This window comes from Mastigoproctus giganteus, chromosome 12, assembly GCF_048544385.1.
Source record: "Mastigoproctus giganteus isolate SK-2022 chromosome 12, ASM4854438v1, whole genome shotgun sequence".
Lineage (NCBI taxonomy): Eukaryota > Metazoa > Arthropoda > Arachnida > Uropygi > Thelyphonidae > Mastigoproctus > Mastigoproctus giganteus.
The window spans coordinates 108549794-108568299 of NC_143586.1; the positions used below are offsets into that span (position 1 = coordinate 108549794).

An 18506-nucleotide genomic window follows, 5' to 3' on the forward strand; every position below is an offset into this window, starting at 1 on the left:
TAAGAAAAAAAGAGCAGGGGAAAGAACTGAACCTTGGAAGACACCAGCATTAGTAGAGAAGTTAGAAGACAGACAGCCATCTACCATCGCCCTCAGTGAGTGATCAGAGAGAAAACTGGATAACCAATCACAAAAAATAGTTGGCAAACCATAAGATGGAAGCTTGTTTAGAAGACCTTTATGCCAAACACGATCAAAAAAACCTTTGAGATGTCAAGAGCAACTGCTTGTGTTTCACCAAACGTTTTCATTGAATTTGTCCATAAATGAGTAACATAAGCCAGAATATCACCAGTGGATTGACACTGACGGAATCCATACTGGCGATCGTTGATCAGACAGGAGGTTTCTAGGTAGTTTAAGAGTTGGCGGTTAATTGATTTCTCCATTACTTTAGAAAGAGTAGAAGTAATTGCAATAGGATGATAATTGGATGGGAAGGATTTGTCACCCTTTTTAGGAACTGGCTGGATATGAGCAAATTTCCAAGGAGAAGTAAAAACACCTTTACAATAACAAAGTGAAAAAAGGCGGCAAAGAACACGAAGAAAGTTCAGGAGCACAGGTTTTGAGTACAAGTGGAGAAATACCATCAAGACCTGAAGTTTTCTGAGCATCAAGTTTCGTCAAAATCCTTCTGACATCATTTTGACGGAAGACCACAGGAGGCATTGAATGGAGTGTGTTGGGAATGGTGGGAGGCGTTTTACCAATATCATTAATACACAAGTTGGAAGAAATATGGGATGCTAGCAGAACAGCTTTATCATTGGCTGAAGTGACAACAGAACCATCTGGTTTTGACAGAGATGGGCAAAAGTTGCGGCCAATAGCTTTGGCAAGAGACCAGAATGCTTGGCTACCATTAGGGCAAGAAGCAAGTTATCTACTCTTAGTCTGTTGAAAATCTAGTTTGGACTGATAAATAACTGCTTTACAATTGTTGCAAGCTTTGGTGTACGCAGAAAATGTAATTGAAGAATTGCAAACAAGCCACTTACTATATGCAGCATTTTTCTCTTGAACAGTCTTACCACATTTATTGGAAAACCAAGGTTTAGATAAAGGTTGAGATTTTAAAGTGGAGTGTGGGATAAAAAATTCCATTCCTACAAGAATAATTTCACTAACACGATCTGAGCAAACGTTGACATCAGAAATTTTGAAACAGTAATCCGACCAAAGAAATCTCGCAGGTCATCCCATTTTACATTCTTTTAATGCCAAACAACAACAGGTTGGGAACAGCCATGAGATAAAATCACCAAGTTGTGATCTGAGGTGCCTAAAGGACCACTCACTTTGGCTGTGTACTTAGAAGGGTTGTTTGTAAGAAAAAGATCAAGCGTTATGGTTAGGATTGTCTGGTATTCTTGTAGATAAATGAACAATCTGTGCAAGGTCATTAGTAATTGCGAAAGCCTCAGCATCTCGACCAGCTGGATCAGTGTGACTAGAAAACGGAAGCTAGCTGGAATTGTGAACATTAAAATCACCAAGGAAAATTACCTCACTGTTAGGAAAGTTGGACTGGAAAAAGTTAAGTTGCAAAGAGAGGAAGTCAAAGAGCTCTCCAAGTGATTAGTGGAGTTGGGAGAACGGCAGATACAAAAGATGAATGACAGAATGAGGTAGAGAGGTTTTGAGCCAGAGAAGATCAAAAACAGGAGATTCCAAAGCACCAAGTCTCTGACAGGGAATATTGGAATGGACATATGCACAAATACCACCTTTGAGGCAAAATGAATTAACCAATAACTGAGATTCAGTCAGAAAAAGTACATGGGGTCTGGCAGGCTGGACGTCGTTGAGATTAGAACTGAGACCAAGTATATTTGTGAAATGAACTAGGAATTGTTTTGATTTAGATCTTTTTGCAGATAAGCTTACTCTATTAGTTTGACAATTCATGGTGTATTCAATAGTAAGAAAAAGTGGGGTGACATTCTGTATGAAGTAATGAAATTTTTGGACATAGCGTACACAAGATAAGAATATACCCAGATCCTTGACATAACTGGCCTCGACGATGCCTCCTGCATCCACACTAGTCGGACTCCCTCCAGTCACTATCTGGCAGAGTAGAGGTAGCAAGATTATACACCAGCTGATCTGGAAGCCTCCTAAAGAGTTACCAATAGGTTCGGTCCAGTGTACTAACTAGCAGCTGGTCTGCAAACACCGTGTTAGAGCTGTACTCTCGAAATGTAAGGAAGATTGGATCTCGCCATGATGTTCATCATAATCTCAAAAGTCATCAGTCATACTGCATGATGGAAGAGATGGGGAAGGGTTGACTGGAACTTAGCTCTGGAGACTAAACATGGGTTCCACCACTTCAAACCTCCAGTAAGCAAAGTGATGGCATTACACTGGTTGATGAGTCATCTACCGCCTAGAATTGCCTGGTAACACAGAGCAGCAGCAGCATTCCTCCATGTGGTGTGGGTGCCACACCTCGACCCCTGCTTACGTTGGTTCACACCTGGGTGGTCACCCACAGTGTGCTTGTGCATTGGGGTTATATCCACAATTACTAACAGTCTACCATCACGAAGGTGCAAGCAGAGGATTTGGCTGTCACACTGTCTGGACTTTGCCGAAATTGTGATTATTTTCAACTTTCATTTCACATGATCTGAAAAACGTTCACCATCAAGCTGTTGTAAGTGCACCAAACACATAGAAATTGTTAAGCACGAGGTCAGGGCTCCAAGGAGGAGGAGGATGATCAAAAAGTTCCTACTCTGAATCATTTATGGTCTCTTGGATTGCACACAACTGTACACAGCCTTGTACTGTCATACAGCAATAGTTACACAACAACACAGGTCATATCTCCAGGCTTTTGAAAAAGCCTATGCATAAGAAGAACACCATGATTCTCCCCTGCTGGTGGCACATTTCCATGTTATGGTGAAGCAGATGCTTACACCAGAAAGATGCAATCAAAATTGTTTTTACTGCTAGGCCCACGATTCATCACAGATGACAATCCTGTTACCTCTATCCTACTTACCAATGGAGGTGTTTCAATGCAAGAATTGTTTGTTCATTTGGACTGAGACAGTATTTAAATTCTATACAGTGGGACCAACTGATGATGTTACCAACAGCAAATGCAAAATGGGAAGCATTCAAAGAACTTATCTTGGAAGCTACTAGGCTTAACATACCAACTAAGAAATATTGTTCAAGGTTTAGGCCTAAGTGGATGTCAGATGAACTAATGAGACATATGGCAGAGAAGAAAAATGCATGGGACACATACAAATTAACACGTGACACAAAAGCCTATGATAGATACAAGTTGATCTGTAACCAAGTTGCAAAGGAGGTTAGGCAGGCAAAGGCAGATTACGAGAAATCTTTGGCAAGGAATGCAAAGAAAAACAGCAAAGAGTTCTTTACTTATGTAAACTCTAGCAGGAAGGGGATGAATCAGATTGGTCCACATGATATCGATGGGTCAACTGTTGATGATCCTGCTCAGGTAGCTAACAAACTAAATGAATATTTTGCATCAAAATTCACACATGAGGAGTTATTCAGCGAGGGGAATGCCAGAGGTGTATTCAACTCTGGCAGTAAGCTAGAGAATCTTGTAATAACTGAGAGTAAAGTGGAGGAGAAATTGTTGAAGATAAATACAAGAAATGCACCTGGGGCAGATGGGATCTATCCAGTTATATTAAAGGAGGCAGCAAAGGAAGTAAGCAAACCCTTAGCCATAATTATGAGAGCTTCCTTGGACTCAGGGGAAGTACCCATGGACTGGAGATGTGCAAATGTGACCCCAATTCACAAAGGAGGATCAAAGGGCATCACAAGTAATTATAGACCTGTTAGTTTAACTTCTGTTCCCGGAAAATTAATGGAGGCACTGGTTAAAGAAGCACTGCAGGATCACCTAGACAAGAATACAGTTATAGCTCAGACACAGCATGGTTTTGTTAAGGAGAAGTCTTGCCTGACCAATTTGATTGGATATTATGATGCAGTCACAAAAGAACTGGATGCAGGGAATAACTTTGATATTATATACTTGGATCTTAGAAAGGCTTTTGATACTGTTGCACATGGAAGACTGCTGCACAAATTGGAGCAGTGTGGCATTGGAGGCAAATTGCTGCTATGGATAAAGGGGGTGGGGTTGAGGGGGAGAAGACAGGGAGTGGTAATCAATGGACACTGCTCATCGTGGACTAATGTTATTAATGGAGTCCCTCAGGGTTCAGTATTGGGTCCATTGTTTTCTGTGTTTATAAATGATATTGATGATGGTATATCAAGCTTAATGTCCAAGTTTGCAGACAATACGAAGGTTGGCAGGGTTGTCAAGGACACTACTGACACTATGCTACTGCAACAGGATCTGGAAAGGTTGAGCAGATGGGCTGAGAGGTGACAAATGAAGTTTAACATTGACAAATGTAAAGTAATACATATGGGAAACAGCAACCCCAGAGCAACCTATCAACTCTGTGGTACTACACTGACAGTGGTAGAGAATGAAAGGGACCTGGGGGTGGTTGTGCAGGCAGATATAAAGTTTTCTGAGCAGTGCAGACGGGCTGCAAGAGTAGCTCATGGTGTATTGTTGATGATATATAGGAATTTTTCTAGCAGGGATAAGGAGGTGATTATCCCCTTGTATAAGGCAATGGTCAGGCCACACCTAGAGTACTGTATACAGAGCTGGAGGCCTCATTTCAAGAAGGATGTAGAGATGCTGGAACGAGTACAGAGAAGGGCAACAAGATTAGTGAATGGAACAAAGGGGTGCTCTTACGAAGAAAGGCTTAAGTTTTGCAAATTACAGTGTCTGGAGACTAGGCACCAGCGAGGTGATCTGATAGAGGTGTACAAAGCCTTGAATGGTTTGAGCATGCTCGATGCTGATGGGATTCTTCCTCTTGCTCAGAATAATCGCCTGAGAGGGCATAAATTCAAATTGAGGAAAGACAGATGTAGGATAGACATGAGGAAATTTGCCTTTAGCCAGCGGGTGGTTGGTTGGTTGGTGGAACAGACTTCCATCCCTTTTCGTGGAAGTTGACAGCCTAAATAAGTTTAAGGTTCAGCTGGACGGGTATTTCGAACAAACAGAGGGGTGAAGTGGAAGTGGTTACTTTTTATTTATTTATTTTTATTTTTTATTTTTTTTTTGGCTGATGCTGCATAAGCTTGCTTTCTTGCATCAAATGCCTCTACTAATGCTAATGCTAATTTGCTGTGTGATACCCCCCATACACACTTTTTTGAAATTTGAAGTAACCATACAGTATGCTACTGGCTCATTGGACTTCCTGCAATATCTGCAATACTGTTACACCTATCAGCTGGAATTAATGATTCTATTAGGACTGCAAATGTTTCAATTGGGTGTTCTGACCTAGCATTGTCCTGAAGTAACAAGTGTCCTTGTGAAAATTTTACAATATAGCTGAAAACAACCTCTATGCACTTCTTATTATACACTGGAAGCATTTCCTTGTGAATACCCTTGGCTCCAATAAAACCACAAAACAGTATATTGTGCTTCAATTAACTTTATGGCAAGCAATGTTTTGCCATTCCTCACTAAAAATCATTTCATCTGGTATTTATGGAACTGCATTTGTCTGTGACTTACTGACTATCCTTACAAGTACTGGCCATATGGTACATGAAAAATCAAGGTTTGAATGAAGATGAAATTCCATAGGTGCTGAGTCAGTTGGATAATGAATTAGCATTAGTAGATGCATAAATCAATCAAAAAAAAAAAAAAAAAAAAAAAAACACCTTTCCCACTTCACCCATCCGTTTGCTCCAAAACTGTCTAGCTCTTCCTTTAATTTATTTAAGCTATTAGCTTCCATTTGCCCGAGGGGCTCACATCTGGTGAGTATGGGCTTGGCACACCCAGGGTCCTGAGCTGGATATGATCATTCTTCTCTTCTTGGTGATTTCCTTCTACTTTTGTCTTTCTCTCTCTAAGGGCAACTTGGGAATTTTTTTTGGCTGGTGCAGAGTAAGCCTCAGGCTTCCTTGCACCATATAGCTAATAATAATAATAATAATGACAGATGGAATTTTGTCGTTCCAGCAATTAACCACCCACTGGCTATAGGCAAATTTCTGCACATCTATTCTACAACTGCCTTTCCTTAATTTGAAGTTATGCCCCTTCAGGTTTGTAATCTGGTTATGAAAAAGAATCCCACCAGCATTGCGCCTGCTCAAGCCCTTACACACCTCAATTTGCAAAATTTAAGCCTTTCTTGGTAAGACAACCCCTTCATTGCTGTAACCAATCTTGTTGCCCTTCTCTGTACTCTTTTTAGCAAACCTACATCCTTCCTAAAATGAGGTCTCCAGACCTGTACACAGTACTCAAGGCATAGCCTGACCATTGCCTTATACAAAGGGATAATCATCTCCTTTTCATTACTAGCAAAATTCCTGCATATGACTGACAAGGCCCCATGACCTGCTCTGGCAGCCTGCCTGCACTGCTCAGAAAATTCCATACCTGACTGTGCAATCACCCCCAGGTCTTTTTCATTCTCTACCACCCTGAGTAGCACAGCACAGTTAGTACTTTTCTCTGGGGCTACTTCTACCCATATGCGGTACTTTGCATTTGTCAATTTTAAACTCCAGTTGTCACTTCTGAGCCCATCTGCCGAACTTTTATGGATCCTGTTGCAGTGGCATACTGTCATTACTATCATTAATAACCCTGCCAACCTTTGTATCATCTGTAAAATTTGAAAATTAAGCCTGACATACCTTCATCAATATCATTCATAAATATACAAAATTTCTTCAATCCACAAGCTTAGTTTCCCCATATAATTGTCATAGCGGCAATGTTTCCCATTGAAACAATGATGTACCATGAGCTGTCAGTATTATATTTTGAGAGTCTTAACAACCCAGCAAGGATTGAGTCTCAACACTGCTGAATTTGTGGAGTTCTACTATTTACAAGACTGATATGATTCACATAAATTTAAAGGCAAGCATTCAGATTTAAAAGACAAATTGTTTTAATGGTTTTGCCAAATGCATTATTCCACTTTACAACCTTGTGATATGGAATAATGCAATGTAGTAAAAACACTAACACTATTCCTGAATCTGGACCAAATTTGGTTTATGAACTAAATTAAATTTCATTTTAATGCTTAACTGTGCAAAAAACCCATATTTTTTTTTTTTTTGTTTTTTGGAAGGGAGTAAGAAAGTTTAAAACGAGAAACTAAAAATTTATTCTTAATTCTGATATTATATTGTATAATAAAGATCAGAAAACATAATTATAAAGTCTTGTTATCAAGAATAATTTTAAATAATTATTTTATTAATTATAAAATAATTTTATTTTCCAACAAAATCTCAGTGGAAAGTTACCATAGCAACAGGTTTTTTTTTTAATGCACATGGTGGCATAATTTTTTTAAGACAAAACCTTTTCCAATTAAAAATGATGGAAATTGAAAGTGAATATCATACTGAAGGAATACTAAAATTCATAAATTTTTTTGCTGTTTTTGGTATATAAAAACATCAAGCACTAGCTACAGGGTGAATTAAATAAAAAAACTTTAGTTAAGGTTTACAACTCATTGTTAATATTTCCTGCTAACTTTGTTTTTGTTAGTCAACAATACTTCTTGTACAAGAGGACATCCTCTTATTATACCATTACATCTATGAGAAAACTGCTCCCTATTCAATTGACAAATTGCTCTAAAATTAATACAAGCTAAAAGTGTTGTTTAATTTCCAATAATACAAAAATTTTCTGATTGTGTTTTCCATTTCAGTTTACAACCAATGATTAAAACTAAATACATAATAAAAATTTTATAAAAAATAATAAGAAATCTGATTGGCTAGCTCTTTTACCAACAGCTGACTCATGGATTTTAATTTAATGCCTGAATTTCATGGTCTCAAGGCTTTATTTTAGGGAGTTGCTTCTTGTTTCCTCATTTCCTAAAATGAGTCTGACTATGTCTAATATTTACAGAAGTATCTTCTGTATGAAGATTATTGTCAATAGCCATATAATCTTAGCACTCTCCAAACCAAAATTGTTTAGTCCTTGCAACCTGGGCCTAATACAAACTGTATTAGGGCCAGGCCCCCCTCACCCACCAGGATCCATCCAAGGTATGGGCACTGGATTCCAGCGATACTAATCTGGAAGGCCAGCAGCATCACTGTGAGGTCCCATCACCACATAGAGGTGCTCATGTTTGAGGGGAAAGGGTCACTGGTGACAATCAGATGAAGAGTATTGCTTGCTCCCACTGCCTGACATGCTGGTATAGAAAATCAATAAATCCACAAGTTTTGCAACTTTGCTACTGGAAATTGTAAGTTGAATGGACATACAAATTCCAGTCAACATCTAAAAAAAGTTAAAATCCCTCATTATAAGACATTCTTATTTACTAGCCCACTATTTGTTTAGTTTTTCACTGTACTTATCTCAGTCAATGGTCCCACTCTCATTATCGTTTTCCAAACAGTTTCCCAGTTTTTAAGTACTTGACTACTTGAGTTATTTTACCAAGTATCAAGTAGCATATTCTATCATTAGGCACAGAATGTTTAATTATTCTTATTAAGTTATCTAAAATTATACAGAGAATTGAACATGATTTATTTTAAATAATGCCAAATAATTTTTTAATTAAATTTCAAATTCATTTGTGCATGCAATTAAGTGGCTTCTAGTTATATTATAAAATGTTTTTTTTTTTTTTTTGTTGCTTTCAAAATTCAAAACATTCATTTTAATAGTTTTTAAGGATTAATAATTTTTGTTTTGTTTGGTTTTTATATTCAGCACATGCAACCCTGATTTGTATAAAGGGTAAATGTTTCTTCTAATATTATTGGAAGACACCCCAAAATGTCTTACAATAAGTCACTAGTATGGGAACATTTTATGAAGGGAAAAACAGAAGCAATACATGTTATCAAACTACTATCCAACATCCAATAGTACTAGGATTATCAACCACTTAAAAATACAAGGAGATATCCTTGCTGAAGAAGGGGAAAAAAAAAAAAAAAAAAAAAAAAGCAAAACAAATAGTATTTAGTATTAGTAACGGCTGCATGGTGCAAGAAAGCCTATGGCTTATGCTGCACCAGCCAAAAAAAAATCCGAACAAAACAATGATAAAAAAAAATAAATAAATAATATAAAATAAATAACTAAAGAATAATAATTAATAAATAAAAAAATAATAAATAAATAATATAAAATAATAACTAAAGAATAATAATTAATAAATAAAAAAATAATAAATAAATAATATAAAATAATAACTAAAGAATAATAATAAATAAAAAAATAATAAATAAATAATATAAAATAAATAACTAAAGAATAATAATTAATAAATAAAAAAAAAAAAAAAGGAAATTAAACCTACCATCCTATGCGCTTCCCTTACCCGAAAGTACTATCCAGATGACCTTTGAATTTCCCCAAACTGTCGGCCTCTACCACCCATGAAGGCAACTTATTCCAGTAATTTATAACTCGCTGGCTAAAATAAAACTTCCTGCAGTCCAATCTAAACATTTCCCCCCCGTAACTTGAATTTATATCCCCTAGTTCTAGCATCATTTATAATCTTGAAAATTTTGTCCTCATTCATTTTACTGATGTCTCTCAGAGCCTTAAACACCTCAATCAAATCTCCTCTAAGGTGTCTAGTTTCCAAACTCTGCAACCCACATATTCGAAGTCTTTCTTCATAAGGACGCCCTTTTGCCGATCTCACCAGGCTGAAACAAGAGTAAATGATGATACTACTGTATCATCTAAAAAACCAAAACCAGCAGGAATATTGAATTTCATCAGGAGAGAAACACCGAATGAAATATTACCGAAAGGTACTGCAAAAGATGGATTTTGCATTAATCATAGAAATCCCAAGCTAAAATCTGTGTCAATTTCTGGAATGGGGGGGGGGGGGGGTGTCACACTTTTTGCTTGCACATGTTTTTGAAAAATGTTTTTTAAATTTTCATTAAAAATAAGATTAAAACAAGTTGCAAACAAAATTATCTTTATCGTTGATTATTCGCTACATTAAAATGCAGGCATTATAATTAAAAAAAAAAACAACAATTACTTCAGGAAACAACTTATAGAATTTCATTGTTTAGTTGAAACATTTTTTTCCACAATTTGAACATTGAATCTTGGTTTCATTAGTCTGTCCTCACGTTTGGAACTAATGTCTTCAAGGCAAATGTAGCATCTCATCTCATCTCCTCATAGCAAGATTTTCACACCCAGAGTCCGCTGAAAACTTATTTTTTAACTTCACTCCTAGAATATTTTCCATTGCCACTGGCGTCTCCATAGCCAGGTGGGGCAGGAGCAGCAGTGCATGCACACGCTTCTTGATTAGACCGGGGTTTGAGCCCATAACCACCAAATACGGAGGATGCGAAAAGGTCAGGGATTGACCACCGTATATCCCCGGAGCAATATGGCCTTAGTTGCTAATGCTCCTAAAAACCAAATAACAACAACAACCACCATTGCCACTGTTACCGACATGAGAAGACCACTTGTATTTTGTGCTCTTACTTCCACTAGTTGTTTAATTAGTTTTTGACCTAATTCTAAGCAGAAAGAGTCTTTGTCCGTTGTGTTTTTTTCTCATTCCATTTTGGATTATTTAGGATAAAACTTGTGTAGACATTCAGCACAGCTATGCCAACTAAGGAGAAAAATAGCGATAGTGGCCATCGCCTTGTTCCTCTTTTTACTGAAAACAATCGCACCATTTGATCAATCGTATCTACCCCGTCGTTAGTTTCATTGTAATAGAGATTGATCACACTTTTCTTCTTTTCAGTGTCAACTATTTTATCATCTGCATGTTGAGTTGATAGCATAATGAAATTTTTTGTAGGACTTTTTCTGGCTATTTATGAAACAAGAGTAACATTTATTTTTCTAGAAATTGGCAGAGTAAACGCAAACCTTGAAGAATACAGTTCACGGTCTTGTGTTTTTTTTCTATTTTGTTGCATTGTTCCAACAATGATTAGTCCATAATTTTGTATAACTCTTCTGCTAAATCAACAGATGTGTAATAATATTCTAATGTTACATTTTGGCTACTTCCCTTGATACACTCTACAAGGTGTTTCATAAATTCTTTTGGACCACACTGTTCGCTGCTTCGCTCATCTTTTCCTGCATATATTTCCAATTTCAAAACAAGATTTTGTATCTGTAAAGCATGCTATATTTTCCAGGTTTTTTTTTAGAAAAACTTTGAAGGGACATCTTCCTCCATCTCCATATAGTGACGGCATTTCATCAATTGTGTGGAAACCAGTTCATAATATTTTGTAAATAAGCTATTCATATGTACAAAAACGTCACAGAGTGGAGCAAACTTATCGTGCTTTTGTCTTACGCTTCTAGTATCTTGTCATCAAATCTGATAATTTTCAATATTTCAATGAATCTATTTCTGCTCATTGCACCAATATAGATATTTCGTCCAAAAACACTTGACCATAATTCATGAATTGATAATTTTGTATCATGATCGGTTCCCGTTAGTATCAGAATGCCTAGAAATGCACACATCTCACTAACACTAGTTTTATCAACACCTTTCTCTCTGCAAGAACTTTTTCAAGGCGAATAACACCTTCTTTTGTCAAACCTTCTCTAAATTGAACTACAGTAAACCTTTGCTAATCCGGAGTAAATATGGGGGGGGGGGGGGGAGATCTCCAGATTCAGATTAAGCGACAATCCAGATTAGTAAAGCAAAAGATATCACTAAAAATAAATAAATAAATTTAAAAAACACACTATAGAGCCTTTATTTAAAAACTATAAAAAGATAATACATTTATCCATCGACAGAAGAATAAACATTTTGTCTTTTTATACATTTATGAGGTGGCACTGCACACCAACGCCATTTCATTGCTGCTGTGAATACCACTGAAATTCAGCATCTTCCAGCAAAACTTCTTTTGTGTTTTTTTAAATGTCTGTCTATTTGATAAACTGCTTTTATCACTCCCCACATCGAATTTTTTAAAAAAATGTCTTTGTAGATTCTTTTTGTTTTTTGATATCTGGCACAGCTTGTTGGCCAATAACAAATTCTTCAGCATTTTTTTTTTTTTATTTCCAGGAACACCATTTTCCAGTTCTATCATTTTGAGCTTGTTAATGACAGTTAAAGTAAAATGTTTTTTTTTATATTTAACATTTAATTCTTTAGAACCCATAATTATATAAAACATGTTAACTTATGTATATACGTATAAACAAGTATGCAAATGAAGCAATATAAGCAACAGCATCCACCCGACTCAGAGTCAACAACGATACTGAACAACACGCAAGTCATCTCTACGTTCCATCTCTCTCTCTCTCTCTCTCTCTCTGTGCAGTCAATCAGCAAGCAGTGAGAGTTACTCATCTGCCTCCCTAAATTCCGTGTATCTTTCAAATGCGAACAGAAATTTTCATATTTTGATCCGGATTAGCAAGGATTTACTGTATATTTTGTGGAGTTCTACAATTTGCTCTTGGTACAACTGTGCTCTACTGACATCTGCCTTTTGCAGTCAAAACACTTTCATGCCTATTTCATAAACAATCTTCGTCATCAGATGATTCAGTCTCACTTTCTACATTTATTTCATTTTCACTTCCAGAAACATCTTCGTCCAGATCACTATCATAAAAGTCACTTTGTTGAAGAATCTCTTCAAGCTCTCATTCATTCAAAGGTGTCCAATCATGTTCTATCTCTTACACTTATTTTTCACTAGCGATCTGAAGGGCACATTAATAAATTGCTCAACTGAAAGATAAATGTGTAGGTACATTTCAAAACACAATTTCTGTAAATTGCGTTTTCTTGTATAAAAAGGTTTTTCTTATGCTTATGTGCAATCAGGTTTAAAAAAATTAGACAAAAAATAAAACAAGGTCTATTCTCCACTAAGGTCCAAGGCCGACTGTATGAGTGAATCAGTTTAGCAAAACGTAAATTTATTTGTGTGTAAGTAGCAGTACCTATGTCAAATAAAAATCGGTAATGTCTAATCCTAAGGAGGGGAGGCAAAAATTGCCTGCAGTAAAATATGTACCTGCTTTCCTGAAAAAAAAAAAAAAAAAAGTTTTTTTTAAATGGTGTTATAGTACAATGAAATACATACCTTAAATGACAATTATACTTGTTTTAGAGATTTTTCAAAAAAAAAAAAAAAAAAAACCTAGGAGATACAGGAAGAATTAAAAGCCATTAAATTTTGCCCCCTCCCCAGAGTTCTAGGGTTAAAGAAATAATGTTATTGAAGCCATTATAGGCTTTGTAATAAGTTACAACTACATGGTGATGAAATTCTAAGAAGAAAAACGGAAAGTAGCTTTATCACAACAAAACCACCTGGAAAGAGGTTCAGGTTTTATTGCAAAAAAAAAAAAAAAAATCTAAGGAATGTAGTGATAAATTTCAGAAGACACCTGAATGTTACAGTCAACTTAGCTGAGCCAGCAGCAATGTCAACACTCGCTTTTGGATTGGTTCCTATTGAAGGTTCTTGTGATTATAATGCCAACATAGCTCTAGTCAAAGGAAGACTTAATGAGTTTAGAATCTATATAGATTCTGATAATGCCAAATCAACCCAAGACTGATCTGCATCAATGGTAAAATATGTACAGAATATTCTGGCATTGACTCAGTTGTAACAACTATGAAATTCATCTAGGTGTTCTTGACATATTTTATAAAACAGCACAGCCTCTCACTGATAATGAAGATGAGGCTATCAGTAATACTGTAATTGATATGTTTGTTATTTACACATCACTTTGATTTTTGAAATGTAGAGTCTCGATGCAATTCCACAAGTTCATAGAGACAATTGTGTAGTTCTTGCAGAGACATACACAAATTAATCATTTTTTAATTTTTAAACTAGTGAGAGGGTGTTTTCAGTAGCTTCAGTAATATTACTAAGATCTAAAGCAATTTAAAAAGTATACTTTACATAGGCTTATATTTCTAAATTACTCCATGAATAAAAAATAAATGTTCTTTTAAAATTATATACAGTTCATTCCAATTATTTGTGCCATCAATTAATCAGGGCAGCTATTTATTTAGGACAAATCTTAAAGAACAGAACCTAATTGAGAAAATAACCAGAGTTTGCTATGCTTAATTGGGACAACATTCAGTTTAACCGGGACAGGAGACCGCAGCACTCGAGATTACCCTACGATTGTCTCCGACCACACCACGTGGTCCAGTCGGATTTCTGGAGGTCACAACCATAAAACAAAAACAATTTGCAGTTTCCGGGTTATTGGGCTTTTCTGTTAGTGCGATCTATTATAAACAGATAGTAAACTTATTGAATTTGTGATAATACTGACAGCTGGCGCATTTTTTTAAGGAGCATTAGCAACTAAGGCCATATTGCTCCGGGGATATGCGGAGGTCATTCCCTGACCTTTCCGCATCCTCAGTATTTGGTGGTCACGGGTTTGAACCCCGGTCTAATCAAGAAGCGTGTGCTATGCACTGCTGCTCCTGCCCACCTGGCTACGGAGGCGCCCTGACAGCTGGAATTCTGTGGGTTATGATGAAGTGCTTCCCCTTCTATGAAATCTTCAATCATAAAAAACATAAATAAATTTTCAGAATCTTCTCTTCATTCCTATTTTTTAAGCATTGTAACTTGTTATTCCATTCTCACTTGCACGTGCATGTTAGTTGCTATTTGTGTAGGCAGTGTTCTTTGTTGATTGCTTTATCTTTTTTACTGTTTTAAATTTTAACCCCTCCGCATATGTGTGTGAACAGAAATATTAACTAGTTAGTATGTACATTACACTACATATTAATTAAGCTATACACATAAGCGCAAATTTATTTTTATTTTGCTAACCTGGGAAAATATCCTTTTGATTTTCACGTTATCATTTAATTGGTAAGATAATAAATAGGGTGTAAATTTGTGCTTAATACATCTTTACTTTTATAGCCTGTGGATAATATTCTTCCTATTTTCACTTGTTATAATCGCTGTTTAATAGAATTAAAATTCAATTCACAAACATGATCACAATGACTGGTGCTTACTACATCGTATAGTGAATGGTACTTTATTATGACGAGTCCACCGTAATTTGATTTGGTTGTACAGAGCAGCCTTTCCCAAACTTTTTTAGTCACGGAACACTTTTCATCTCACAATATATTTATGGAACACTTACGAAACACAATTTTAGTGGAAGCCAAAAAACTATTTACTAATATTTTTTTTTATATACGACGCATAGAGCATCTTCATTTGCAACACATGTTGTTGATATGGAGGTTTGATGGCGCATAGGCTACTTTGGCCATAATGCGCCTGCAACACATGTAAAGCCGAAATTCAAATAACTGTCATCATACTTTTGTTTTGGTCTTTTATTAGTGGTTCCTGTTTTTTCACTGTTTTTAGGGAACAAAAGGATGCGATTGTTCATCCTCACTTTGAAGCGTGACAATATTGTGTTCGTTTTCATTGAGCACAGTTGCAATACTAGAAGTACTTGCTTCTCGTTTTAAACTTCCTTTTTTCAACCATAAATCCATGATCATTTATTTTAATAATAATATTTTGAAATACTAATAATTATCAAAAAAAATTTATATAAGGAAGTGAGTTTGGTTATGACACCAGTTCGCTTCCCTCTCCTTCAACCTGTGTCCAGGCTAAATTGCATATTAGACCACTACATTGCTACTTTTTCGTAGATGCATTTTGTAGAGTTTTGCATACTTCTCTATGCAAAGCCCGCCAAAATAAAGTGTTCCGCAGTATATTTGATTTATTAGTCTATGCCAGTATATTAATAACCGGAAAAAAAAAAAAAAAGTTAAAAATTATAATGATACAAAAGTGGTGTACGCTACAAATATGCAAAATTTATTTATTTAATTATTAATTACGAATTTTCGCGGAACACAGTTTGGGAAACGCTGGCACAGAGAATTGATCATAAAGTGGGGGTTCATTGTATTTTTCAATATTTACGTAAGGTAATAAAGTGTAAATTTGTGCTTAATACATCTTTACTTTTATAGCCTGTGGATAATATTCCTCCTATTTTCGCTTGTTAGAATCACTGTTTAATAGAATTAAAATTCAATTCACAAACATGATCACAATGATCGGCAATTACTACATATTGCACAAAACTTCACATAATTGGGGCAGCCGCTTAATCGGGCCAAAATGCACTAGTCCAGATGTGTCCCAAATAACCGAAATCAACTGTATTTTTAAATTACTGTTTTAAATTTTAACCCCTCCCCCAAATGTCAGTGAACAGAAATATCAACTAGTTAGTATGCACATATTACAGTATGTATTAATTAAGCTATGCACATAAGTGTAAATTTATTTTTATTTTGCTAACCTGCAGAAAATACTCCTTCGATTTTCACGTATCATTTAATTTTTTAATTAGCAAGGTAATAAAGTGTAAATTTGTGCTTAATATATCTTTACTTTTATAGCCTGTGGATAATATCCTATTTTCGGTTGTTAGAATCACTGTGTAACAGAATTAAAATTCAATTCACAAACATGATCACAGTGACAGGCACTTACTACATATCTTACACTAAATGGTACTTTATTATGGCAAGTCCATCGTAACGTGATTTGATTGTACAGAAAATCAATCGTAAAGCAGGGGTCCACTATTTTAAACTATTTATGTGAAACTTTGCATAATTTGGGGCAGCCACTTAATCAGGCCAAAATGCTCGATATGTTCAAAAATTTTTAAATTACTGCATTTTTAAATTACGCCGGGCACCTGGATATTTCTAAAAGAACTACTTGACCACTTTTGCATACTAATCTATGATTTGCAGGATTAGTATTTCTAAGTAGTTTCACTGGATCTCACAGGAGAATTACACTATAGGCATATCACCTCTTTACTGATTTGTTTGCTTATCCACAACTTTCAGTATGGAAAGCAAACTGAAAGTTGTGGAAATGTCACTGAATGGGATGTAGCATGCACTCTGCCAGTTCATTAATAAATGTCCATTATATGGAAGTGTCTAATAAGAGAAGTTTTACTGTATATTATTTATATGCTCTCTTTATCTCTCTATCAGCACCATGTAAATTTCAGATTTAATCCCTTAAAAATATGCAAATTACCATAAGTTCAAATACTTACATTTTTGGTAATAAGCTACCAAGGCTTTAGAAATTGCTTGTCTGATAGCTATGGAATAGAAAGTAAAAATTATTAGTAAAGTACAAATCCAAACAGAAACATAAGTAATAACATTCTTTTTTGGACATAGAAATAAAAGAGAACAGAGTTAAATAGTGCATTGTGATTTTTTCTAGTCTTCACTAATTTCTTAAACAGCCATAGCAGTTATGATTACTATGAAATAAATATAGACCTGTGACTCTCTCCACACTGGTTCACAACAAGCACGGCAGAAATGGTGGAAAATTTGAGATCCTTCACTATGTTGTAAACAAAATGCATACATTCACACTATCAGGCAATGAGAATTTGCCATCAATTTTTGAAGAATGAGTGCAACAATGAATAATCAGTTTGTTTGGCAATGTAGTGAAAAAATTCATTATTTTCACTGTTGCTTTAATTCCATGTGAAAATAATAAGTGGACCCATTTGTTTTAAAATGATTGTAGCAATTTCCACAGGGTATTAATTTTTTTTTTTTAATTACAGATTCTTAATGCATCCGAAATTTGTATCAACAAATTTTAGTAATCTATATCTTTCAGTTTGGCTCATATCTGCTAATTCACACAATCTTATTTTTAGATATTAAGCACCTATCAATTTTATCTGCTAAAAAGTTGTTTTCTATGGGGGGGGGGGGGAGTTAGTAGTGGATGCACCAAAAAATATTAATAAATAAATAAAAACAGGACAAGTCTCTTCCTTTAATTCTTTTTCTTCATCAATCTGGTTCTTGGTCACAGAATAAACAACAATTGGAACAAGTTACCATCTGCTTTGTAGTCATTGTTTGTAGATTTAAAGAAAGATTACATAAATATTTGAAAGTAAATAAAATATAAAACTATAGAAGTATTTTACTTATTTAAGATTGCTTTTTGTTAAAGGCAGATGCTTTGCTTCCTTCTATTTTTTCTACCATTTTAATGCTAATACTAAACCCATTTCACATTTAGGATCTTGTCCATCTACTTAAAAACAAGACTAAAAAATTATCACCTTTCTCACAAATTGGTTATTAGTTTCTACTAACAGTAATATGCAAATCGAAGCAACTGCAGGTGAATTACGGCACGTGCACAGGTCGGGACACTGTAAAAAAAAAAAAAAAAAAAACCAGCAGATACTGAGCTCCATTAATCAGTTTGTTGTTTGTTATTAGGAGCATTAGCAACTAAGGCCATAT

General features: G+C 35.4%; 1 protein-coding gene across 1 annotated transcript in view; it reads right to left on the reverse strand.

Moving 5' to 3' along the window:
• The window catches only part of RpS16 (ribosomal protein S16), a 110293-nt gene that overhangs the window by 1481 nt on the left and 90306 nt on the right, over positions 1–18506 (reverse strand). Inside the window, exon 5 of the mRNA XM_090386708.1 lies at positions 17273–17320. Coding sequence (XP_090242834.1) covers positions 17273–17320 — 48 coding nt within the window. The remainder of the gene's footprint in view (positions 1–17272; positions 17321–18506) is intronic.